Source organism: Notothenia rossii, assembly GCF_949606895.1.
Source record: "Notothenia rossii genome assembly, chromosome: 7".
Taxonomy (NCBI): Eukaryota; Metazoa; Chordata; class Actinopteri; order Perciformes; family Nototheniidae; genus Notothenia; species Notothenia rossii.
Genome location: NC_136905.1, coordinates 81789613 through 81816657, shown reverse-complemented (window position 1 = coordinate 81816657; position 27045 = coordinate 81789613). Strand labels below are relative to the sequence as shown.

At 40.2% G+C, this 27045-nt stretch overlaps 2 protein-coding genes across 4 annotated transcripts in view; one reads left to right on the top strand and one right to left on the bottom strand.

The window, feature by feature from the left end:
• rbm25a (RNA binding motif protein 25a) overlaps positions 1-8627 on the bottom strand; it is a 28749-nt gene extending 20122 nt beyond the window's left edge. The window contains exons 1-8 of one of the 3 annotated variants that reach the window (XM_079693061.1): positions 8439-8627; positions 8023-8129; positions 7353-7402; positions 4852-5013; positions 4394-4451; positions 3032-3192; positions 1518-1717; positions 729-816 (exon numbers count right to left, since the gene is read on the bottom strand). In XM_079693061.1, the coding sequence (XP_079549187.1) occupies positions 729-816; positions 1518-1717; positions 3032-3192; positions 4394-4451; positions 4852-5013; positions 7353-7402; positions 8023-8128 (825 nt within the window). In that variant the 5' untranslated portion in view covers position 8129; positions 8439-8627. Of the gene's footprint in view, positions 1-728; positions 817-1516; positions 1718-3031; positions 3193-4393; positions 4452-4851; positions 5014-7352; positions 7403-8022; positions 8130-8438 lie in introns of all 3 variants that reach the window. The other 2 variants (XM_079693060.1, XM_079693062.1) reach the window with 2 other exon arrangements.
• A 2678-nt stretch (positions 8628-11305) lies between these two features.
• Positions 11306-25987, top strand: arg2 (arginase 2). Its single transcript, XM_079691812.1, has 8 exons — positions 11306-11690; positions 11786-11858; positions 19305-19479; positions 20602-20761; positions 21471-21565; positions 21674-21778; positions 23323-23459; positions 25110-25987. The coding sequence occupies exons 1-8, from the start codon at positions 11577-11579 to the stop codon at positions 25298-25300; spliced, it is 1050 nt and encodes a 349-aa protein (XP_079547938.1). The 5' UTR covers positions 11306-11576; the 3' UTR covers positions 25301-25987.
• The last annotated feature ends 1058 nt before the right edge of the window (positions 25988-27045 follow it).

Sequence of the window (27045 nt, the reverse complement as noted above, 5' to 3'; positions counted from 1 at the left end):
AAAAGTATGTATTGAAGTCAATGGAGAGAGAAAGATTATCTTTCGATCCCGTTTGAATTGTGCCACAAATTACACATATGATGTTTTTCAAATTTAAAAGATAAAAAAAAAATGTAATCGTAAAACTATGAAGTAACACTTTGTTTTGTGTGAAACCGCTCAATGAACTACATCTCCCATCTCGCACCACACACCAAGACGGCCGTCACGTTGGCACATTTCACTTCTTTCTTTCAGAACGAGGCGAAAAGTATTAAAAGAGGTGAAAATCACTCCAAGTCTGGGCATGTTGAGAGCTGTACACACACACAAGGGGAGTTAGTCGGTTCAGTAAGAGCCAGCATGCGGGACAGGGATTCTGGGATTTGTAGTCTTTCTAGTTGCGTATTTTTCATAGTCTTATATTTCAACAGTTTTACGACAAACTGTGACTTTTTTTACATGGAAATTATTTTTTAAGATTGACAAACATCATATGTGTAATTTGTGGCACAATTCAAACGGGATCAAAAGATAATCTTTCTCTCTCCATTGACTTCAATACATAATTTTTCCGAAATAAGGTCCCATGGGTCGGAAGTAGATGGGCGGGGCTTCGCCTCTCTATGTTATGGAGGAATTCACCCTACAAGTTATCTTAACTGCAGCTCCAAAGAGGTATAGAGGAATTATAAATGGATTTCATATATCTAAAATGAGTGAGTAATAAGAGCAGTTTGACAAATTACCTTGTGTGTGTCTCTGAATTTACTGATCTCTCTGGATATCAGGTCTCTCTTGTCGTCCTCCATCTCCATGGCGTTGATATCCTCCTTCCATAGAGAGAGAAAGACCAGAAAGACAAACTAAGTACTCAAAAGTTAGGGCTGTGCAATTAATCGTATTTTAATCCCAATTATGATTTTGGCCTACCACAATTACGAAAAAAAAAATATTAAAAAAAAACCCGATTATTTTGCTTTGCTAGGGTGTGACATATTTGATCTAATTTATACCAGCAAAATACCTCGTCAGTTAAATGCCATTTTACATTTCATTACTATACCATACAGTTTAGCTAAAATATAAATTATATTTGATGCAACTTTAGTTACATTTCCATGACTTTGGGGAAAATATTGTTTTCCAAAACTTTTCCAGGGCCTGGAATTAGCATTTTGAATTTCCATGACTTTTCCAGGTTTTTAATGACCGTAAGAACCCTGATATTTAATTCAGATTCACCCACGTGGTAAAACAAGTGAGAAGAAATAAGCTATCAAACCCTATTTTTAAGCTGCTATAAAAGTAAATATTTGTCCATTACATCAATTATTTAGTTTTTAAATACAGTTTAACAGTAAGCTACAGATCATTGCACTATTTCACTTTTTGTATTTACTTGCAATATTTTTTCAGTTTTATTGTGTTGCTCTGTTGGTGGAGCCTGTGACCTTAGATTTTCATCGTCATGACGACACGGTAGCTATGTACGCATGACTAATAAAAGCCTTGAGCCTTCTTAATTAAAACCTACCTCCTCCTTCTTCTCCTTCCTCTTCTTGTTGCGCGGCTGGCTGTCGGGGTCCTGTGACGGAGCGTTCAGCTCGCTGGCGTACTCTCGGGTCAGGATTTCTATCGCTCCCTTCACCACCTGGTCCCGGTGCAGAGTCTCTTCATCCAGGACCTCCTCGTCATCGTCATCGTCGTCCCCGTTCTTTGACCCAACACCTGCACCCTGTGAGATAATACCGGAAAATGACAAACTTATAACCCCAACTTAACATAAATGAATAATTATATTTTAATCTGCAGCTTTAAAGAAGACATCATTCGGTCAATGAGAGGAAGAAAGAAAGACTCTGTATTAGGAGAAACTACCTAAAATATTGATATAGCATTAAAAAAAATGATAAACTTAATATTCTTTAAAGGTCCCATGTCATGCTTTTCTGGTTATTACCCGTCCCCTTGTGTTGTTCTGCATGTAAACGGTCTGCAGAGTCACTAACCCTCAAAGTACACCCTGTAGGGAGTAAAACTCTAACACAGAGAAGACCTGTCCATGCTGCCCCTGAACGCCTCGTTGGACATTTCTCTTTTTCCAGTGTTTACTTCTGGCTCTCTCTGTGTGTGTGTGTGTGTGTGTGTGTGTGTGTGTGTGTGTGTGTGTGTGTGTGTGTGTGTGTGTGTGTGTGTGTGTGTGTGTGTGAGCTCCGCGTTGTCTCGCAACAACCAGGAAACGACCACAGTAATCCAGCTCACACCGTCCGCTCCTCGAGCCTCAAAGGGCGGGGCAGCGAGCCCCGCAACGTCCCGCCAACAGGGCACCCAGACCCCACGCAGCATTCTCATCTGTTTGTCATTACTGGTGTCATTTCCTGGTTGCTAACAAACGCCATTGTAACACATAATCACTGATGTTCAGCTGTAACGGTGGTGGGCTCATCAGTGGGCGAGCTGACCAATCAGAGCACAGTGGGCCGTGTAGGACAGAGAGTGTATACACATACTATACAGAGATGCTGTATGAGAAACCAATGTGAGTTTGGGACATTGAACAATGTAAATCTATTCTAGTAGACCTCAACAATGGAATTATGATCAGTAGAAATGGCCATGACATGGGACCTTTAATATTTGTATTAATAATGAGAAACGTACTCGTGATTTTGACTTAGGATCTCTTTATCTTAACTAACTGTCCCATTAGAAAGAAGGAAATATTGTTTTTTTGCAGTTAATCTTATTTATGTGAACATTTCACATTCACATATGCAGACGTACCCAATCTAAAGTACATTTCTACCAATAACTGAATCCATATGGCACCAAAAAAAAGTAAGCGTTAATAAGAAGGTAATAAAAACTAATATTGTTTGAAATTGAATATTTAAAAAGGAGCAATGTTATCAGCTCTTGTTAATATTCCTTCAGATTGTTTTTCCTCTACATGTACCCCAGCTCAGCACCGTTTGGTGTGCACTTGATGTCGATGGCTCTTGGATAAAGACATGGGAAAAAGTAAACCCTCATCAGGCGAAGAGCGTACCCCGTTGGCGCTCCTCTTCTTGGCCTTCCACTCCTCCAGCTGGCTCTTGGTTTTGGCGTCGACCTTCACGAGCAGCTTCTTGTCTCCTAACATCAGCTCGTGAAGAAGTCTGAGCGATCGCAGTGTGGAATCCGGCTCCTTGTACTCACAGAACCCAAACGCTTCAGGAGAGGAGAGCAGAGAGACGATGGTTTACAGAAACAAACCTGATATCTTTCAATATTTGCAGAAAAATAGGAAATCTAACAAAGAACGATGATTTTTCAGCAAATGTGTGCAAAGAAATACCAATTTATATTCACTGAGATTCTGAAAATAACAGTTAGTAGGTCTATCACTGTCTTGTTAATCAGTCAATTCTAAAATCCAATTTTACTATAGAGAGGCGAAGTCCCTCCCGGGGGACCTCCATGGGACCTTATTTCGGGAAAAGTATGTATTGAAGTCAATGGAGAGAGAAAGATCATTTCTCGATCCCGTTTGAATTGTGCCACGAATTACACATATGATGTTTGTCCATTTAAAAGATAATTTTGCAAGTCAAAAAAATAAAAATGTGTCGTAAAACTTTTTTTTGTGTGAAACGCTCAATGAACTACATCTCCCATCTCGCACCACACACCAAGACGGCCGTCACGTTGGCACATTTCACTTCTTTCTTTCAGAATGAGGCGGAAAGTATTAAAAGAGGTGAAAATCACTCAAAGTCTGGGCGTGTTGAGAGCTGTACATACACACAAGGGGAGTTAGTCGGTTCCGTAAGAGCCAGCATGCGGGACCGGGACTCTGGGATTTGTAGTTGCGTATTTTTCATAGTCTTATATTTCAACAGTTTTACGACAAACTGACTTTTTTGACATGGAAATTATTTTTTAAAGATTGACAAACATCATATGTGTAATTCATGGCACAATTCAAACGGGAACGAAAGATAATCTTTCTCTCTCCATTGACTTCAATACATACTTTTTCCGAAATAAGGTCCCATGGGTCGGAAGTAAATGGGCGTGACATCGCCTTTATATTATTAGTGATCGTCAGTGTCACTTCCATTCGGAAATAATTGCCTATTAAGAGACAGGGGCTGCCCTCACCGACCGTGCTTGTCTCAGCTCTGTGGGTCTGTTTCAGTGGTTGATTCAGGCAAACGTTTGCGGTAAGGGCGTGTGTGTATTAGCTTCAATAATGGCTGGGTTATTTAAAAAATACCTCGACCCATCTCTTCTATAACTTTGAGGGATAAGCATATTTCAAAATGTTCTAATAAATAGGCCATTTTCTTTTTGCAAGTATAACTGCCATCACATTGTCTTGCAACAGCTTGGCTTTTTTGGGAAAATAATGCGTCTTTGTGTTTCCTACCTTGAAGTTTCCCAGAGGCACCTTGCACCCTTTTCCAGCTCAGAACAATACCACATTTCTATATTGAAAGAGAAGAGGGAAAAAAAGGATTAAAGATTCAGTGCTAGGAAAGGTTGCAGTATTTCTGATTCATTTGTTCCGGGGTTATGTCGTGACGAGTAGGGCTGCAACGCTGTGAGGTTTTAACGATATGATAAGAGTATCAGAAAAGACCACAGTATGAGTACCACCCTTGAGACAAGTTATGACCAGTTATGCTCAAAACCTGTTATGTTGGGATTGTTCAAGTGATTTTCTGTCAAATCGATTTGCTCGGACACAAGATGCTGCATCATTCGATGTGTATAAACTGCCTGTCGCCTGAAACTCGAACCTATGCATTAACTGTTTGAGCATTCCTAGGATATTTATTGCTTAAAATAATGTCTTTAATAAAAGGGTGGGGTAGGCACACTTACCGCAAGCAGCTGTCTGACCAACATGTCAGAAGCCTTTTCAGAGATGTTCCCCACGAACACGGTGGTGGTCGGGCCGCCGTTGTCCTCCGAGGCTCTGATGATCGGGTCCTTCTTTATGAGCATCGGCTTATGGGTTATAGACACTGAGGTCGGGATGAGAACCTGCAACATCACAAAACAGGTGTTACTGTAATCCAGCGCAACAACAAAGGAATGTTACAAAAAGTGCTAGAATGACTATAATTAGATTAGAAATGTCTCTTTAGAGTGGTGCAGTGACGAGTCCTAAAACCCCGGAGTGAGTTAGCATTTCGCCACTTCCGGTTCCCTCGTCTGAGGCTGCATTCGAATAGTCCAAAAATCAGCTCCTAACGTCTAACTCTATCGTCTGTTCCTTGACCTCTGAGTGAAACGTCACGGGGTTAAGGGATAGTGGATAGGAGAATTCAAAAGGACTTAGGAGAAGAGACTGCAGTACTTTAGAGAATCCGAATGCACTTTCACTATCTGACGTGTTTATGATGCGCCAGCGGACTTCATTGTGTGCGTCTGCTGCTGTGGGGAAACTATGGAAACTAAACTTTTCTATACAGAGGACTACAACATGGATGTTTAATAAGAAGGAGGGACTCATCTAGAGACTCTGCACCGTGCTCTGATGCTGTTGCTTTATGCTTTATGAAAAACAGAGAAACATATTCTTCATGACCAAAGTTGGAATTGAAATAAAAAAGGAAAGTGAAATTTATGCTCGTCACCCTCTCCCTCCGGTCCACATTAATACAAATGATCCCAATAGTCTACGTATGATTGTATGAACATATCTTAAAATCAATAGAAATGTATTTATTATAAACGTTAGTCCTTAACACCTATCACTGTGTACATCACCATTCAAACATATTTTAAAAGTTGAACAAACCCAACACAGCTCAGTGAAATGTTGACTTTATTTGATCATTTCAGTAAAAACTAACGTTCATATTTCTCTTTTTGATTATAATACTGATGAACGTTAAAAAAAAAGCACTTTGGCAACTTACCACATACGTTTTGAAATGCTTAATAAGCACCGTAACTTTCATGATATAATTTCTCCGTCATAATCGTCTGTTTCCGTGAACGGCCGACTGTTGCGTGACGGCAAATGCTGCAAGGCATTGTGGGGCAGCATTTTCTCCTCTCCTTTCGGTAAGGGAGGTCCAGTGGTTCCTAAGCTAAAGGAGGTTATAAAGGAAGTTTGAAACCTCCTTTCCTATCATCTAGAGAATTCGAACGGCACTTATCATGGCTGCCACTGAGGGACTTCCGGGTCATTTCACTCCGTTGGGAAGGTTCCTCAGCTAAATGGACTATTCGATTGCAGCCTCAGAGTCAGTGGGATTTTTGAACTAGTTTTTGGAAAATAGCTGGAAATAAGGTCTCTGGTTGAGACACATTTAAGAGACAGATCCCGTTTTGTTCTACGACATTAAATACATCAGCAGTGACCCCACTGGTGATCTCTGAAGAGTGTACGTGTCTGAAAAACGATGGTTGTTACCAAGTGGCTGAATAGGACTACAGAAGTTGTCGAGGCCGTTGTACGTCATTACGCCGAACACGTAAACACTCCTCTAAGTTAGTTTGCCCTGTTCTGCTTGAGAGCAAGTACCCGCCTCCTGCAAACTGTTCAAACAAATGCTTAAACTTGTACAACTTTGAATCTGTATGTTTGAATATGAATCTTAAAGGTAGGGTAGGTAAGAATGGAGAAACCAGCTCGAGTGCGCTAGAATTTGAAAATACACAACCGGAAAAAAAATGTGCCCCTTCCTTCAGACTTCCTTCCAGAGCCCCTCCTCCAACACACACGAACGCACACATGACCAATGAGGGCACGAGATAAGTTTGTGCACAGATGGAAGGCTGACAGGCAGGTAGGCCATCCAGTTACTTTAGCCGGGCCGGCTCAGATGATTGGTCGTGCTTTTTACAGCGCCACGGCTTCCACAGATGACATTTTTTAATGTATTTATTGTATTACTGTTTGTATTTATAACAAAAAGTGTTTCTGAAGTGAATTACCTACCCCACATTTAAGTTGGCGTGACGTTGAAGTCGTGCTGCTGTACTCGGCTGCAGTTCTTTTATAGCATAACGTTAGCATTTTGCTTCTGGCAATTAGATTTATGATTAGAAAATTATAAAAGTAGGGTAGACATGTGGAGATTATCCGGCTGAACAAAACGTGAATTTATCAATCAGGTTCGTTTTCCACACATCTAATTTTTTACAATATTCTAAAATCCTAAGGAGAAATCCCGTTGCTTTTTTTGTCAAAGGAACCCTTGCGCAGCTTACTTCCGGGTCGGCCTACAAAAATACGTCATCACTGCACCGCTCTGTTGAGCAGCAGAATATCAAACTGATTCAAGAGTGATAGTAAGTAAGGATCAGTCAGGTTGTATAGAACAGCTGATGCTTTAAATCACACACAGTAAGAACTGTTTCCAACTCACTGAGGGTGTGGGGGTCAAAAGGCCCATATGAACCGGGATCATGGGAGTACCTGGAAATAAACACAAGTTACAATAAACAAACCATGTAGTGAGGAATATAACTTCACACAATTCTATGTTTTGTTGTGTGAGATTACCCAAGGTTATAGCAGTAAAGTTTACAAAGAAATGTTGGTAACTCTCTTTCTATTTGCAAACATTTTTGAGCAAGAAAATCCAGATGGTAAATACAAGGAGATCATGTAAAGGATTAAAACAAACAAACTACTTTAAACTTTTATATACTAGAAAGTTATTTACAGATGAATTAGTTTGTCAAAATAAGAAGGGAGCCAGTAATTATAATTGTATATATATATATATATATATATATGGGTATATATTGCACATTGGTATTATTGACAAACAGTGGTTTCGCAGTCTTTGTTTGTTTTGTTTGTTTTGTTGTTGTTTGTGTGGTTGTGTGTGGTGGTTGTACAGCCTGACTGCTACAGGAAGAAAGGATCTTGTATGCATAACAAGTACTTTTGGATTCTTCTGAAGGTAATTATTTTGTAAGATTGTCAATGCAGGACTTTGACTTGTCACATAGCATCTTGACAATCTGTTATTACTACTTTGACTCTAACCTATGGGCACTTGTTCCGATAAGAAGCCAACAGTAACGTACCTGGGGGGACAGTCTGTGCAAACCCCGCATACTGAGGAGGGGGGATCCGGGGGGGTAACTGCGGGATGCCGATCTGCTGGCGATTCATGGGAGGAGGGTATGACATCCTGAAAGAAATCAACAAATCAGAAACACTTTTAATACACAGAAAGCTATCAAGAACAGAGGATGATCAGCTGAAAACCAGGAAAACAGTGTTCCTCAGAGGCGAACCTGGGCTAACTCGTGTTAATCATAATATTACACTTTACTTTAACAATATATATGTCAGCTGACGTCTCAAACTAATCAGTTACTACCTGTTTTGTAAAAAAAAGTGTCATTCCTTCACGTTAACTAGCATCATTAGCTAAAGCTAGCTAGCTGTGGCCTTGCTAGCTCTGTTAGCTTCAGCGGTCATGTGAGGATTCACTCACCTGCTGCTAACACGTGTGAAATAAAACCCAGCGGCTAGTAACACTGTGGGATATCCGGATAAAAGCCCATTAAATACGGTTAACGGGAAAACGTAACGCGTAAGATGAGCGTTTCTATTTCGCTGCAGGAGCCCCAATGGATACAAATAAGAGGGACCCTTTCTGTTCGCAATGGATTGTGGGAAAGCAGAGGTAGAGTTTGTTTTTATTGCCCTAAATTCAGACTGTCAGGCAAATCTTTTTTTTATAAAACCAAACAAATAACCACATAGAAAAGATGTAGACATCATTTTTGGTTTCATTTTGTCTGAGTCAATTTGGCTTAATGAGGCTACCGGTGTCCTTAACAAGCCCCCACTGACACTGATGGTTATCAAGATGTGTAAAGTAACTGAGTACATTTACTCAAGTAGCCCACTGAATTTAACCCATAAGGAGCCACCGTGACACGGGTGTCACATGAACTTTAAATGTTCTGGAAAGTTCCTTATACAGCTTTAGCCTTGTTTTAATCAGATGAAGTCCCAAAGTGACACTGAACAGTCTGGTGGGTCGTGGTCCAGGTCATGTGATTTTGTGTTCCCATAACAACATTTCCAAGATGTCTATGTGCCAGGCTAACACATGTGACATAACGAGCTACATTTCAAAAGCTTTTGTTGTTGTTGCTAAAGGTACAATTCAAGCCATTTAAGAATGAAAATGCTTACATAACATGTCCTTTATTACATTTAACCTGTTGTGGAAACATTTATTGATCAAATTGATATGAAACAAATGAGATAAACATCGCTGCGACACTGATCGGGACTTTGACCCTAAACTTTCACAGTAAACCCAAAGTGACATATGCACAATTAGAAATATGATTATGATTTGCTCAGTTAATTTAGCTGATTCAATTATATTGAGTTAATATGTTCTTATCCTTGAATTCAAAGAATGTTCAAAATAATTTAAACCAAAAAATCATCCTCATTAATTAAGTTATAATTAAGAGTTACTTTACCATTAAAGCCCAATGTGACATATATGTCACATTTCAGATATTTGATACTAGGGGGGTTTCTTGTCAGAAATGTGTTCTAGGTGGTCTATTTAGTCTAAATTATGTTCCCCTTAATTTCCCCAAAAGTAGAAATGGGTCCGGGCTCTTATTTAAGTACCATTTTGAGATACTTGTACTTTATTTCAGCCTTTCAATGCTACTCTGTACTTCTCCTCCACTACACTTCAGAGGTAAATGGTGTTCTTTTACTCCACTACATGTATGTAATACCTTTAGTTACTTTACAGATGTGGATGAATGATGTGAATATAATCAAGTGTTAAATCAGACTTTAGTTCCATCTGGAGTAAATTCACAAGCTACCCTGCAGTATACAAAGTCCTTCAAACTAGCTGCACCTTTACCAGCTTTGAGAACACTTTAATGATCAATCATTATAAAACATATCATATATATTATTCTGAAATGGACCAACCTCCACAATGACTACTTTAACTGTCGCTACTTTAACTAGATTTTGATACTAAAGTACAGTACTTGAGTAAATGTACTTAGTTACTTTACACCTCTGGTAACTCTGGTAAGATTCTCCACTTCTCAAACGCTGGGTGGCGCCAGATGCATTCATTTTATTTCCGTGGGTGGAGACATCTTGGCCGTCCTTTGACTCACCGATGTGTACATTACTGTAACTGTCGCTCGTTTTTGCGCCAATCAGCGGTCGGGAAGATTATGACGTCAGGGGACAAACACTTGTTGGGGTGTGTTAGTTGTCGCTTAGTAACCACCTTCGTTCAGTCGGTTAACGACTACTTTGTGTTATGTTAAGTGTTAAATAAAGGTTATCTTAAGGTTTATTTCGTTTTTTTATAATCACTAATAACACATATGTATTCTCTTTTTCTTCTGCCTTAAAAAATGTATTACAAATATATATAAATATGTTTCTTTTTGTAATACGTTAGGTATAGATCTCAATTGTTTACAGGAGTAGCAGGTTAGCAAGGCATTACATGATACAACAAATATAAAACATAATAAACTGTTGATATATAGACATCAAAAGTACAAATTTTCAAAATATATAAATAATGTAAAATATACAGAATACACTATAGCCAACCTACTACTAACACGAACTTTTTGTAATTACAATTGAAATTCAATGAGGAGAGAGTACACTATGTACAGATTGTTCAGGGTTATGGACACAACCGAGTGGAGTCTGGTTAGAACAAAACTTAGGAAACGATAACACATGGAATAAATAATAAAGACCAAATAAAATAAAAACCCTGCATCAATTATAATAATCATGTATACAAATATTTTTGCATAATACACTTTCCCGTTTGATAAGAAGCTAAATCATGCGCACAGTAATTGTAATGTATTATTTATAGAGGTTGTTTCTACATGCTGGTTTATGTAACAGGATTGAAATACTTATTTCTCGGAGGAGGAAAAGGACACAGACACCTGTCACCCCATAGGGGTAATTTAGTCTATGGAAAGTTGGGTCTTGTTCTTGACCTGAATACCTTTTTGTTTTGGCCTGCCTGGCACCAGTGAGGGTCAAAAGCTAAAAGGTAAACAAGCCTCTAAATCCCATCGGCTGCGTCGCTGGAAATTTCCACAGCGATGAGACTGCAGGATATGCGCTTCACAACAAACCTTTCACGAAAAAAAACCCACCTGACCCACAACGGCACGCAGGCCACGCCCACTTTCAGCGCACCCACTCATTTCCCAGCTTCCTATTGGCTTCTCCGAAGGTGTGCCACTCAAACTGACGTCACTAGCTGCATATGGAACAGCAGTGTCCGTCCGTTAATAATAGTTTATTGCATGTTATAAACGCTAATCATCGCTGAAATTCTCAAAAATAATCACACAGTAAGTACAAAGTGCGAGAAAAAAGGAATGTGTGATGATAAGATGTTATTCTTAGGCCTCCTTTTCCCCAGCTCATGAATATTAAGTAGCTTTAGGCGCAATAAGACCAGCCTCCTGCAGCAGCGCGAACTCATTCAGCATCCAGCAGCTAAGAGCAACTTCTCACTCAGATTTCATCAGACAACGATCCGATTGATTAGGACTGGACGATTAGATTATTTAAAAACTAAAACATGGCTTTGAGAGGACCTTTATTCCGTTTTCTCAGACCTCAACTTGGCCAAACGTGCCAACAAAGCAGAGCTCAATCCGTCGCTGTGCTTGGAGCTCCTTTCTCAAGAGGACAGGTAAGAAAATCCTACTTTAATTTTCAGTTTTTCAATCTTCATTTTCAGATCAACTTTACTCACTTAAATCCTTCCTGTTTTTCAATTTAAATCAGAAAAGGAGAGGCGTGGAGCACGGCCCTAAAGCCATCAGAGATGCGGGGCTCATCGACAGGCTCTCCGGGTTAGGTAGGTGCGGGAAACGGGGCATTGTTATGTAACGGTGGATGGGTGTAACCTGTAGGACAGTTTTTAGACAGATTTACTGCCTTGCCTCCCTCCTCCAGCTTCTTACATCGCAGCGAGGCTGTAAATAAAAACATCCGAGGGGATTGAAAGCAGCGAGCATGTATTAGAGAACAACGCGATCCCTCCTAATACCCTAAAGATCTGCGCAACATCCTTTCACGGATAGCGGTCTAATTAGAATAAAGGCTACATGTGATTATCTCCTTTTGATGCATCACAAAGCTGAGGTTTAATGGGTGTCTGTGTGCATGTGGTGTCCCTGCAGAGCATGCACGAATTAAGATAATAGGCTCATTAAGAAAAAGTAATGGCGACAGCTCGATTCAGCCACTGAAAGCGGTGCCATAGAAGGGCATTAAGCCGTAAAGCAGCACCGGGTGAGACAGCACAGAGGACAGAGAGGGCACTGTGGTAACCCTGCACCAGGCAGCTAATGTATTCTGCTTTCTCTCTGTTACCCAGGCTGGAGCCACATGTCTGCCTTAGTCATTCTTGCGCACATGCTCGGCTGCAGGAAGAGGCTGATGAGTTTCCACTGTGTCGTCACTGCAGACCCCCCCCCCCCCCCCCTTCTTAAACTACTTTAATACACGCTTCCTGTACAAATGGAAGTGCTGCGGTTGCACATGAGAGAGGACACATCACTTGGAAAGAATCCGCAGTGTATTTTGGAGCTCAGGTCAATGAGTTTTCTTTGTGCTGGAAATACAACGCCCACACAAACAAAAGGAGACTTGGCATAGAGAGCAGTGATGTGACAGGGAGGGATTTACTGCAGCACAGGAGGAGTTAAAGAAAGCTCAGTGTGATAATAAGTTTATCAGCAGATCAGGATCCAGACAAGTCTCCTTCTGTGTACCGAGGACACAGAGTACTGTAGATAATATATGGTGTACAATAAATCGATAAGAAGCTACTGGCATATGGTAATGAACTGCGACTCACACTGTTATACATTTTCGAGATGAAGTGATTATAGTTTTGTCTACAGAATGTCAGAACATTGTAAAAAATGTATCTATGTCCTGTTTTTCAAAACACCCAAAGATATATCCAGGTGGAGCTAACTTTCATGACTTTATACACTGCCAGGTTTTCATTTCAGTATGTGCCTCAGGCAGATAGACATTTGAAGTATCATGAAACAGAAATACTCAAGTAAGGTACCTCGAAACTGTATTTAAAGAGGCCCTAGTCTACTTTTTGGGGGTTCCCCTCTCCTCTAGTGTGTTCTACAGGTTTTAGTGCATGTAAATGGTCTGCAGAGGCTAAAATCCCTGTGTTCACTCCCACCATTGGACTCCTTCGTTTACTTCCTGAACATAGTGACATCAATATGGAACACTCGTGCTCCTATTGGCTAGCGCTCCAACACATTGTACGTGATAGGCTAAGGGGCGGTTGACCAATCACAACAGAGCCAATCAGAGCAGACTGGGACTCTAAGTCCAGTACTTGTATGTCAAAGTACTTTGTTACTTTCAAAATAAAAAGGCTGAAAACTTCTTGGCTGACTTTTTTGCATAAAAAATTACTTGATTAATCGATTATCACAAAACATGACATGTTACTTGTTAGATGCTTTTGTCCAAAGTGACTTACATACTCAATACTATGGACAATCCCCACAGGAGGAGCAATTTGGGGTGAATCGTCTCAGGGACACAACGACATGCTGACTGCAGTGGGGTTTGAACCTGTGCCCCCCTGATCCCAACACCAACGCACTAGTCCACTGCGCCACAGCCTCCCCACAAAAGCTGAACAAATGAGCAATAAGTTGACAAATAATTGCAGCTCTTATTGTAATCACCAGCAATGTGTTTTGTATTGGTTTCTTATCATGAGAATGCCTGTTCTCAAAATATGTGATTAAATGTAAAATATATATTTTTTTTAATCAGTTGCACAACACACATCGAAGAGGTCACTTTGATGATGATGAGTCTCACACCTGTTGACTCAACATGAGATTAAAACAAGCTCCTCACGATAAGGCCGCTATAAATAAGCTCACTATACACAGACTAAGTATCGCTCAGTCTTACACAATATATTCTTCCTTCTCTTTCAAGACTTGCAAATAAAATCCCATCCTTGGCCAAAGAAAATCAACATAAAAGGAGGCCATTTTCCACCCAAAAAACGACCTCTCTTATCTCCTTGAAGAGATAGAAGTATAACAAAAATAGTCTCTGTCTCACCGAGCTCACACAGCAAACAACATATGTCCTCCCCTGCAACCTTTATACAAATATAACAGAGTTAAAAAGAGGTAAATTGCCAGTGATCCTTTCATTCTGTGGCTCAGGGTTTAATTCGATGATATAACAATCCGCGGTTTGATCCCTCTGCAGTCAACGAGTCAAAGTGTCCTTGACACTTAGCCTCACATTGCTCGTGCAGGCATGTCCAGGGTATTCAAGTGCCTGTACGCCAATTTTAATAAAAGCCTCAGCTAACTGTAATGTAACAGATCCAATGTAAGCGTGGCAGCCTCAGATTTGTCGGGGTGTAAACATCAGATGTTGAGCAACAGGTGCCGTCCTCCCCATCCTCACAGCCAATCTGTTTAACAGCTGGGATATTATTTTATTTTTAACTGACTTGCCTTTATCCTTCCACACAGTATTACCATCGCGTATTAATGACTGCTTGCAGACCCCCTTAAATGTATTTCTGCAAATCCCAGCATGGCTTTTGCATATTTCTTACAATTTAATAGTATTCTTACTGGATTTGTATTCCCATTCTATATTCAAATTTTTCAATTATTTTGAATGGGATAACCCACTTGGCACTAATCCAATAATTCAGTTTTTTTTTTTTCGTGCTGAACTATATCAAATATTCTCCATAAAGATGAGAGAACTGTATGTGTATAAAATAAGATGTCTATGAATGTAACCTTCATAGACATGGATTAAAAATATGTTAAAAATCAAATTATGAATAATCTATATTAAGGAAGCATTTAGGAACTCTTCAGACACTTGCAAAATGTATTTTTAAGCATTGAAAACCAAGAATTATAAACATTATTATATATTAGTGCTACTATCCTAATCTTATCCTTAGTTTTGCTTGTATTACGACACATATATACACAAGACGTGTTATATGATATTTCAAGAAAAAAAGAGGAACATTTCCATCGCCTTCAAATATAAGGTTGCAGGGGGTAATTTTTCTTTATAAAATTCTAAATCTAATGTCCATCTGAAGCCAGGAATTGTCGGGTTTGTCTTAACCCATAAGAACCCGGACACATTTCTACTTTTGGGAAAATTAAGGGGAACATAATTTAGACTAAATAGACCACATTTCTGACAAGTAATCAAATAGTGTCAAATATCTGAAATGTGACCTATATGTCACATTGGGCTTTAATGGTAAAATAACTCTTATTTATAACTTAAAGGTGGGGTAGGTACGTTTGAGAAACCGGCTCGAGATACACTTTTTGTTATATTCCATGGTATGCTCTTAACATCCCGATAGCAATGAATATCTGAAGTGCTTTGACAAAAGATCCATGTAAAAAGTTCATCTGTGGAAGCCGTGGCGCTGTAAAAAGCACGACCAATCATCTGAGCCGGCCCGGCTAAAATAACTGGATGCCTACCTGCCTGTCAGCCTTCCATCTGTGCACAAACTTATCTCATGCCCTCATTGGTAATGTGCACGTTCGTGTGTGTTGGAGGAGGGGCTCTGTGAGGAAGTGGCTGATTTCTTTCGGCTATGTATTTTCAAATTCTAGCACACTCGAGCTGGTTTCTCCAAAATTACCTACCCCACCTTTAATTAATGAGGATGATTTTTTGGTTTAAATTAGTTTGAACATTCTTTGAATTCAAGGATAAGAATATATTAACTCAATATAATTGAATCAGCTAAATTAACTGAGCAGATCATAATCATATTTCTAATTGTGCTTTTTTGTCACTTTGGGTTTACTGTGAAAGTTTAGGGTCAAAGTCCCGATCAGTGTCGCAGCGATGTTTATCTCATTTGTTTCATATCAATTTGATCAATAAATGTTTCCACAACAGGTTAAATGTAATAAAGGACATGTTATGTAAGCATTTTCATTCTTAAATGGCTTGAATTTGACCTTTAGCAACAACAACAAAAGCTTTTGAAATGTAGCTCGTTATGTCACATGTGTTAGCCTGGCACATGGACATGTTGGACAAGTTGTCATGGGAACACAAAATCAAATGACCTGGACCATGACCCACCAGACTGTTCAGTGTCACTTAGCGACTTCATGAGATAAAATAAAGGCTATAGCTGTATAAGGAACTTTCCAGAACATTTAAAGGTCATGTGACACCTGTGTCACGGTGGCTCCTTATGGGTTTAACCTGAAATCAACCTGGCAGCAGTGAAACAGATCCCGCTGCCAACTCACTAACTGAGCCAAACACAGGAAACCCGACCCGAACTGAAGTGAACTAAACACCATCTTTAAACTCTTAGGGTTAGTGTCAGTCTTCCCAAGAGGTCTCGGAGGATAAAAACCACACTTAAAACCCATCCAGTAATCTCTAGCCGTACCGTCACGTTCCCAGCTGACAAAAGCAGCTTTTTCTTCTCCATAACAGACGGTTTATTGTCCTGCAATAGATGCTGGAGATTGCATCAACACAAGGGCTATTCCTGTCCTGTCTACTAATGGAAATGAACCTCACTGGTTCCCCTCAGATCAGCAGAGAAACACTACCCTGCCACAAAGGCTCACGTTGCCAGATGAGCCCCCAAAGTGGTGTATCACATCACTTGTTTACTCCGCCGTGCGAGCCCCTAAAGCCAGTGGAAATTTTTCGGGCTCCACGGCTGAAACCAGAGCCGACGTGGGAAACGGGACAAGCGGGAAGTGCTCTGTCACTAACGCTCCTCTGGCTCTCAATGAATCAGCCTTCTCAGACTCGTTTAGTCACGCTACGGAAAAAAGCCCCCTTTTTTTTAACAATTGCCATTATTGTGACGATTGGGAACAGTGACCTAAAAACGCTGTCTAGCTCTCTATCATTTTAGAGAAGTATAAAGTAGAGCCAGATTTAATTACATACCCTTAGTGTTGTGTATAGATAGGCACAGATATGTGTATTGTCATGCTTATACAATAGAAATGGGATGGATCGTGGGGAATTTCCATAGCCGGGGGAATTGTGAAGAGCCCAATACAAGAATTAGGATCCACAGAAACACAGAGTTAAAGATTGTTATCCTTTAAAATACCTTTTTCTATCCTATATTTATCCAGTCCTTATGATTAATGACTTATTTAGGGTTTTCAGCTTTTCACTTAAAAAAGACATGTCCTACATTTGAAGTGCCATTTAAACGTTTTAAACACGATTTGATAATTATCGGCATAACAAAAACACACATGCTTTGGATACAAGTTATATGAAATGTAATGTCATGTGAAATTGTGAATTTGTATATAGTCGTACGTAGGGATGTCCCGATCACCTTTTTTTGCTCCCGATCCGATTCCGATCATTTGATTTTGACAATTTGCCGATACCGATTTTTCCCGATCCGATCTTTATGAAATGCATTAAGAGAAAAAAAAGCATTCAAGTTGTCCCTTAAGGTTATTTTTTTATTTAAATTGGATATTCTATCCAACATGGATATAGCTTCTTTCTTTCACAGCAGCATTGGATCAGTTCAGTTGTGCAGCATTGGATCAAAACAAAATAAAGCTTATCAGTACTCGTTAGCTTACTGCTACAATTAGACACTGCGCCCTGCCCACTCTGTTGCCAGATTTGAGAGAAATAAGCAGGTCTATGAAAACAAGCCCCAAAGAAGCAACACATACATGATGTTCTGTAATTTGAAACCAAAACTAAGGCCTCAGGATGACTTTAAGACTTGAACATGGTCATTTTTGTTTTGTAACATTAAATACAAAATTTTAAAAAAGTATTTATAAAAAAAAAAAAAAATCCCGATCCTCGATTTTTTTTCTCCCGATTCCGATCTTTTGAAAATCGGCTCCGATCCCCGATCACGTGATCGGATCGGGACATCTCTAGTCGTACGCCCATAAGCCACAGATGGAGGAGGCCTCTGAACTAAAACTGATACCTGCAAAGGGTGTCTTCAAATCCAACAAAGGGGTAATTTCCAAACAACTATAAAGAATATTTAAAACCCACAAATTGCAGGTTCTCCAGGTTAAATTATTAGGTCTCGCTCAATCATAACGTTCCTCTGGCTTTCTCCTCAGACTGAGAGGCAGACACGTGTTCGAGTCACGCTTACGGGAAGGGAAAGTTAGACAAGAAGGGAAAGCAAACACCGAAATGAAACGCCATGTTGGAGAAGGACTTGAGACACCGCAGCAATCCATGACGCCACATTAGTCATGCATCATTATATTGCACTATTTTTACGTTTTATAGTTTGAGGTCCTCTATAATATATTGCATTGTTGGAGGGTATTGGACTTTAGATCTGATTGCCATATCTCTACTGTATCTAATGTGCGTATGACAATAAAGCCTTTGATCCTTGAACCTTGATTCACTCAGAGGCTTCCTTCTCTTCAGGACAAGCGTGATCCTACTATAGCAGCTACAGAGGACCAAGGCTTCTCAAGTGATTCTGGAACATGCAGTCTTTAAAGCAGAGATGCTTCCTCTAAGCCAGGGGGGTCCAACTCAAATACACAGTGGGCCAAAATAAAAAAAATGGGTACTAGTGGAGGGCCGGACTGGTTCAATGTTTATTGCAGAACTTATTGAAATGAACTTATTGCACATATTAAACCTGGAACTAACAAAGCTTCAATGATTGCCTATAAAAACAACATCAAACATTAAATAATCAGTTCATTCATTTCTTATGGCTCTGTCTGCAGCTTCTCCAGAGTCAGTTCTTATGAGTACATTTTCCCACAGGCCAACAACAGCTTCAACAAAACTATTTCCCTCAAAGAGAAACCAAACATGCCCTGTTGTCGTGAGAGACAAAGTGCAGAAGGAAACATCCATTAAACTCAGTGTGCTGCTCTGTGATGCTAGCTCAGATACTTGGCATCTCATCTCGGGTGCAAGGTCATCAATGTTTGGGCTCAGGCTCTGAGCTGAGGAGACCCTCAGGATGGAGTGAAGGTGTGCGTGCAATATACCGGAGGGCCAGATCTAATAGGAATTAGAAATTATCCTGCGGGCCCAAATTAAATCCACCAAGGGCCAGATTTGGCCCCCGGGCCTCGAGTTTGACACATGTGCCCTAAACAGACAATAGTGTCATAAACCATCAGATTGCAGCTTCCTTTATGTAACCGTTAAATGTCCTGTTTTAAAACTCTGTCTTACTCAATCCTTTATGTAATCTTGATTCTCATAATCTTGTTTCTCTCAGATTACTCCGTGCACGACTTTGGGGACCTGAACTTCCACCACCTGGAGAAGGACGAGCCCTACATGGACGTGAAGTTCCCTCGCTCTGTGGGCGGAGCCAACAAGATGCTGTCGGGAGCCGTGAGCCGAGCCATTGGTGCAGGACACACACTCGTCATGCTGGGGGGAGACCACAGGTAGATGAGGCGTAAACACACACACCTGTGGTAAAGGGATAATATGTAGCATTAAACAGAGGGGGGAGAAGTACTCAGATCTGGTACTTGAGTAAAAGCAGAAGTACTCAGGTCTTGTACTTGAGTAAAAGTAGAAGTACTCAGATCTGGTACTTGAGTAAAAGTAGAAGTACTCAGATCTGGTACTTGAGTAAAAGTAAAAGTACTCAGATCTTGTACTTGAGTAAAAGTAGAAGTACTCAGATCTTGTACTTGAGTAAAAGTAGAAGTACTCAGGTCTTGTACTTGAGTAAAAGTAGAAGTACTCAGATCTTGTACTTGAGTAAAAGTAGAAGTACTCAGGTCTTGTACTTGAGTAAAAGCAGAAGTACTCAGATCTGGTACTTGAGTAAAAGCAGAAGTACTCAGATCTTGTACTTGAGTAAAAGCAGAAGTACTCAGATCTTGTACTTGAGTAAAAGTAGAAGTACTCAGATCTTGTACTTGAGTAAAAGTAGAAGTACTCAGATCTTGTTCTTGAGTAAAAGTAGAAGTACTCAGATCTTGTACTTGAGTGAAAGTAGAAGTACTCAGATCTTGTACTTGAGTGAAAGTAGAAGTACCAGAGTGTAGGAATACTCAGTTTGTATATACTTGAGTACATTTACTTAGTTACCTCCCACATCAGGCATTAAATAGTATAAAGTAGAGTGTAAATCCATTCGAACTATTTTGTTAGAACTTCCCAAGTGTTTCAGGAAATATTAATAAAGGTAATGCCATAAGCTGTCATATGTACAGTATGTCTTTTTATTTAGAGGAAGGGGCACACAGGGGGTTTCAAATGCATCAAACTGACATGAGTTATATTCACCTGCCGTACGGACTTCAGCCGCTTGCACCACCAGGTGAAGAGGTCATTGGCTCTTATGTAATTCTAAAATGTCTAGAATTGCACAAGTTGTAACAACACATGTTGTGTAACAGAGTTGAAAGGCAGGATGTCCTTTGGGAAAAGCCCATTTGAGCCAGAGAATGGACTTCGTATCTAGTTTGAAGCCGTTTTCCATATCGATCTCATTTATGCTCTTATGCTCTTAATTTGACTGATATTTAAAAGACTCTGCGTCTCTTTTCCCACAGCCTTGCTATTGGCTCAGTGAGCGGCCATGCGCAGCAGTGTCCTGACCTGTGTCTGATCTGGGTGGACGCTCACGCAGACATCAACACGCCCATGAGCTCTCCTTCAGGAAACCTCCACGGACAGCCCGTCGCATTCATGCTCAAAGAGCTGACGGACAAGGTGAGCAGGAATTAGAGGCAAAGCTTGTTTTATTTAAAATGGGCAGATGGATAAAAGGTTATGTAATTCACCGTGTTCTGATTAAGCATGACTTCATCAGTTTCAATGCACAACGAACAAACTACTATTAGAATTCTTGTTTTACAAAAGGCGTATGAAGTCATTGAGGAACTGCAACACTGACAGAACTCCCTGTTTTGCAAAATTGGCAGATGATGGAGTCATAAGCTCCTGTGCACTGAAATCTGAGACTTGCAGAAGCACTTCAATTATTAAACGAATGAGCTAAACTTATCTATCCAAAAGGAAACGGTTAAAAAAACAACTTTTAATAATTCAAGCTCATCATTTTATTCCCATGTTTTTTTATTTCCACTATATTAGTATAGTTGTAATTGTCAGAATTTTATATATTTGATATTTTTTGTTGAGTTTTAATTTATTAAGCAATATGTAAATGTGTTTGCAAAGTGCAAAATATTATAATTATTATTATTAAATATGTATAAAATATAAAAAAAAAAATCATTATTATTTGTATTATTTGTATTATTTGTATTATTATTCAAAGTCTCCCGGACACCCAGAATGAAAGAGATAGAAACATTTAAAAAAAAAAAGCTAATTACATAAATGGTCAGATATCACCCAATGGTGTGTTTCCTCGTCCCTGTCTCTTCCACATAACCTTAACTCCGGTTCCCCACAGATGCCAGATATCCCAGGGTTCTCCTGGACGAAGCCCTTCCTCTCCTCAAGCGACCTCGTGTACATCGGCCTGCGAGACGTTGACCCCGGAGAGTAGTGAGTACATGCCATCACTTCCAAAACGCTTATCAGATGTCCTCGATACTAACCTGATACTCCATGTGGAAATAGATGTTAATGTTATTCTGATGTTGTTTATCGCAGCCACCTCCTAAAAAACCTGGGCATCCAGTACTTCACCATGAGGGACATCGACCGACTGGGCATCCAGAGAGTCATGGAGGTCACTCTGGACCACCTCCTGTCCAGGCATGTGGCTTTGTTTACTTCATTTCTGTTTTGTTTATTTGCTAAATGTCTGTTTTTTCATCTTAAATCCTGCCACCTGTAAAACTGTAAAGTAACTAAAGCTATTAAATAATTGTAGTGGAGTAGAAGTACAGAGTAAATTGTACTTAAAGGTGGGGTAGGTAACTTTCAGAAACCGGCTCGAGTGCACTAACATTTGAAAGTACTGTCGTGGCAATTTCTTGTGTTACCTTATATGCTCAAACCAAATGCTTCTGAAAGCATTGTCTAACACTACTGTACCATTTCTTCATCTTTGCTGTTTCCTCTGCATACTCTAAAGAGGGTTATTATTCTCAAGCGCTTCAAGGCCACGGGGCTGATTTGGCAGACTATGTTGAAACTACTCCTTTTAACCCTAAGTTTGAACTTCCATATTTTGATGACTGTTGTCCTTTCTATGGCTCAAGGACACAGGTGTCCTAATAGCGATATGAGACCGTGTGAAAGTGGATTTCTGAGGCCGTGCTACACAAAACGTTGTCTGCCCGCCCTATCTTGTATATAAGCTTTGCTATTCTGTGACTATTGCGCACACTCCTGCAGACTACTCTGTACTCTGTGAGATATGTACCTTTAAAGCTTCAAATAAATAACCAGAAGACAACGCTGCCTGCTTTCACCAGTTTATCATTGATTACTCTCATTGTACATCTTTACAGTATTGATGAGTTTATAATATCCACAAAAGTACACAGGCAAAAAGAATCCGCCCTTTCCTTCAGACTTCCTTACAGAGCACCTCCTCCGCGAGAGCAGGCTGCAGTAACGTTACATATCTAAACACATCTAGGTTAGCAATACTACACAGCCAAAGCAACTCCGATATTGACTCTGTTTTGACTTCTCCTAGTTTCCACTTTCTTTTTGTTCTTAACTTGCTCCGTTACATTTTTTCTTTTGCGACCAGTAGACGATGTTGAACCTAACTCTGCCATGGTGAAAGTGGCCGCCTGTTGCTGGCGAGTCATTGAAGTACTGCTGCAATGCACGCCCAATGACGGCACGCCCAATGACGGCACGCCCAATGACTGGACGCCCAATGACGGCACGAGATACATTTGTGCGTGCATGAGATGGAAGGCTGACAGACAGGGCGGCAAACCAATCCGTTTAGCCCGGCCGGCTAAACGGATTGGTTTGCCGCCCTGTCTGTCAGCCTTCCATCTGACATCTGATTGGTTGTAGTTTTTACAGTATTACGGCTTCCACACATGACATTTTTTAATGGATTTTTTGTCAAAGCACTTCAGATATTCATTGCTGTCGGGATGTTAAGAGCATTCCATGGAATATAACAAAAAGTGTATCTCGAGCCGGTTTCTCAAACTTACCTACCCCACTTTTAAGTACAGTTCTTGAGTTTCAGGATACTCCAGATAGTTAGAAGACTTCTCCCAGCCTTGCTATTGTGACTTTGTTTACTCCATTTCTGCTTTGTTTATTTGCTAAAAGTCTGCTCAGGTGTGTTTTTTTAAAATCTTAAATCCTCTCACCTCCAACAGAAAACAGAGACCGATCCACTTGAGTTTCGACATCGACGCCTTCGACCCGTCTCTGGCTCCGGCCACAGGAACGCCGGTGAACGGAGGCTTGACCTACAGGGAGGGGATCTACATCACAGAGGAAATCCACAACACAGGTACAGATTCATACAAATGAAACACAGACAGCTGCAGGCACCCTCATTAGAGCCCAGGCTTTTTATGTTGCTTTAAGCACCCTCCTGTTTGGGATGCTTGAGAACTCATACAACTGTGGACACATCCATTTTGGTCTTGGCCTCGGGCGTGGAAACTGTTTTGAAATTTGAAGCCTCCATCTTTAACTTACAAGTAATTATATGAAATTTGAAAGGCAGATGTAAGACAGACTTAAAAAGAAGCCTCTTGGAGGTATACCCTGAGCCCCTGCAGGGAGGACAGGATTTTGAATTTCCTGTGCAATTTTGGGGCACTTTCAGGCGCTTTGCACTGCAGCGTGTCAAGCAGCAATGTTGGCATTGTGGAGAAACATACCGTGTGATAACGGTTCATGCAGCCGTAAAACAGGAAGTCGATGTAAATTAAACTTGCTCCAAACTTCAAATTCTGGATAAACCTGAAGACATCTACAGGCCGATAAAGAACAGTCACAGCGCCACCTATTGACAAGAGAGGTCAGGTATCGTGAATCAGATTTACATGAGTTTTAGTGGGTGGTGCACACGTGATAGAGTGGACACAGGAAGTGCTTTTCCAACACCCCACACACAACGCAGGATATAACCAAAGATGTTCTATAAAATAAATATAGCTTGTTACTATTGCCGTAAACACTTCCTGTCCCAAAGAAATGGGCGCAGTCTAATGCATATACATTTGAATTTGCTAACATTTTATATTCAGTAGTAACATGTTTAGCATTACAAAACATTAGTTAGCTGTGGCCCGAGCAAACGGTAAATGATGTTGGCTTAAAGTTTTGACGTTAATCACTAATTTGTCTTAAAGTGGACCTATCATGCTATATTTGAATAATATAGTGTCGGACCATACCTATATAAGGCATATTTATACTTTTTATTTTTCAAAATACCAAACAGATCATGCATTTTAGCCATTCCTCATTTCGCTCAATGTAACACTGTCTTTGCATCATGGGCTGATTCTGTGAGAACAGCACCATCTACAGGCCTGGCATATGTACTACAGCATCTCCAGCGCTTTCCAACGGCAATGTCCGTGGCTGTCTCCTCCTGATTGGTGGAGTTGGCCCAATAGCCGTAGCGCCACTTCTGTGACGTCATAGAAGTGTTAAAATCTGGATCAGTCTGTATCAGATCCGTTGCAGCCCCTTTTTAAGAGATTTGGGTATGGAGGAAAATAGAGAGGGTTGTGTTTTCTGACACTTGGTGAGTTCCCTGGAACACCGGGGACACATATTCATGTATACAAGACGTACAAAAGTGCATTTTGCATGATAGGTCCCCTTTAAATAAAGTACATGTTCTCCTGTGGTCCAATATTTACTTTGGTAACTTTGGGGCACAATAATCCACTTTCACTTTTACTCCTCCCTAACCAGCTGCTAGTCTCATTCTCAAATGTGTGACACAGAAACAAGAACTGATTCTCAGTGCGTCTCTTTTCCAAAAACGTTCTGATATAACTTTTGAACTCATGCACACTGTGTCAGAATAGTGCAGGACGATGCGAGGGGACGACAGGCGCAGTCTGCAGCTTCCACTTCCTGTTTCTCTGTCTTTAAAGAGCCGTTTTTCGCTAACTTCTCACATCTAACTTGTCCTCAGGCCTGCTGTCAGCCATGGACCTGGTGGAGGTGAACCCGACGCTCGGGGCGACTCGTGAGGCCGTGGAAGCGACCGCCTCTCTAGCGGTGGACGTCATCGCGTCGTCTCTGGGTCAGACGAGAGAAGGCGCTCCGGTCTCCATCCTCGAGATCCCGTCTGTGAAGGACGACACGGAGCAGCTGCGTCTCTAGAACGGAGGCGAACAAAAAGCTTTGGACTTTATATCAACACCGACCCCGTGATCATTCCACAATCCTGACAACAAGACTGTAAAAAGACTGAATCTAAACGTAGAGGTTTTGTTCCCTTTCTGATGTTTAGTAATGTTTTATGAAGACAAACTATTATACAGAGGGCTTCACAGATTGAGACGGAAGCCCTCGAGACACTGATTAATGGAAATACTATTAATTTAAAGCAGCAATACTAACTTATGTGGGTAATAAGTTAAGAGAGCAAACAGGTTCCTCATATTTATTGTGTGTTTGGTTGAAAGAGAATGAACCTGCCTCCGAGGTATGATAAACCAAGTTTCCCTTAGTTTGAGTCTCACAACTGTTTTGTGCCAGTTACTAAAACCTAGTAATGATGTGTTTGCACTTTTGGACCAGCTGTGGTTACTGTATTTTCTTTAGAGTTTACTTTTGTATTTCCACATTGAACCTACTAGTACACTTACTATTATTAGTGGGAACTGATATTTTATGACTACGTGAGTATTAATTGGCTTGAAAAGTCCAAAATGCAGCTTTGATTCAAACGCTGGCAGAACAACACCACCTGAGCTCCAGAGCTTCACTTGATGTTGCCACCATTCGAATTTGTTCTTGTAACAAAGAGTTTATATTTTGGTCTTCCATAAATGTTATTTCATTTTTCGTGCATGTGTCCAGGTGTCTTATTTACTCGTTATATTTTACTAAACACAAAGCTAACTAAAGCTGATGGGAATGTCATTAGCATGCAAGTGTATTTATTCAAGTTGGACAAATAAAACTTTGAAGAGTTTTTGCTAAATCACATTGTCACCAAAGTTATTATAAACTATATTACTACTTTTATCCTGAAAGAAACATGAATGTTTTTATCAAATTACATGGCGATTCATACAATAGATATTTCACTAAAAACAAAAATGAACATCATGTTAGTGCTTATAGAAAATGAAAAGGATCAATTTTTGCATTTGTAAAGATGCTACTCTTATTTATTTTGGATACAGCCTTTGAACATGATTTTTTTTTACTTTATAGGTAACCTTTTGCAGTTTGAAAGTCCACATTTAAAAACATTTTAAAAGCACTTAAAGGTAGGGTAGGTAAGAATGGAGAAACCAGCTCGAGTGCACTAGGCTAGAATTTGAAAGTACGCAACCGAAAGAAATCTGCCCCTTCCTTCAGACTTCCTCACAGAGCCCCTCCTCCAACACACACGAACGCGCACATGACCAATGAGGGCACGAGATCAGTTTGTGCACAGATGGAAGGCTGACAGGCAGGTAGGCCATCCAGTTACTTTAGCCGGACCGGCTCAGATGATTGGTCGTGCTTTTTACAGCGCCACGGCTTCATCAGATGATATTTTTATGTATTTATTGTTAAAGCATTTTATATATTCATTGCTATCGGGATGTTAAGAGCATTCCATGGAATATAACACAAAGTGTATCTGAAGTGAATTACCTACCCCACCTTTGATAGGTCACTTTTTGCCATTTAATATTCTAACAAAGCTCTCAATTTCAGACCATTTCGTTTTTTAAATAATGTTGTTTTGGTTTATGATTATGAGTTCTGTCTACAATTCTTAGATCTCTCTTCTCTGTTAGGAGAACAATTGGTAGGATTTTACAAACAAACATAAATTAGATTAGATTCAACTTTCTTGTCATTGCCCAACGAACTACAGTTTGCATCCAACAAGAAAGTGCAAAGAG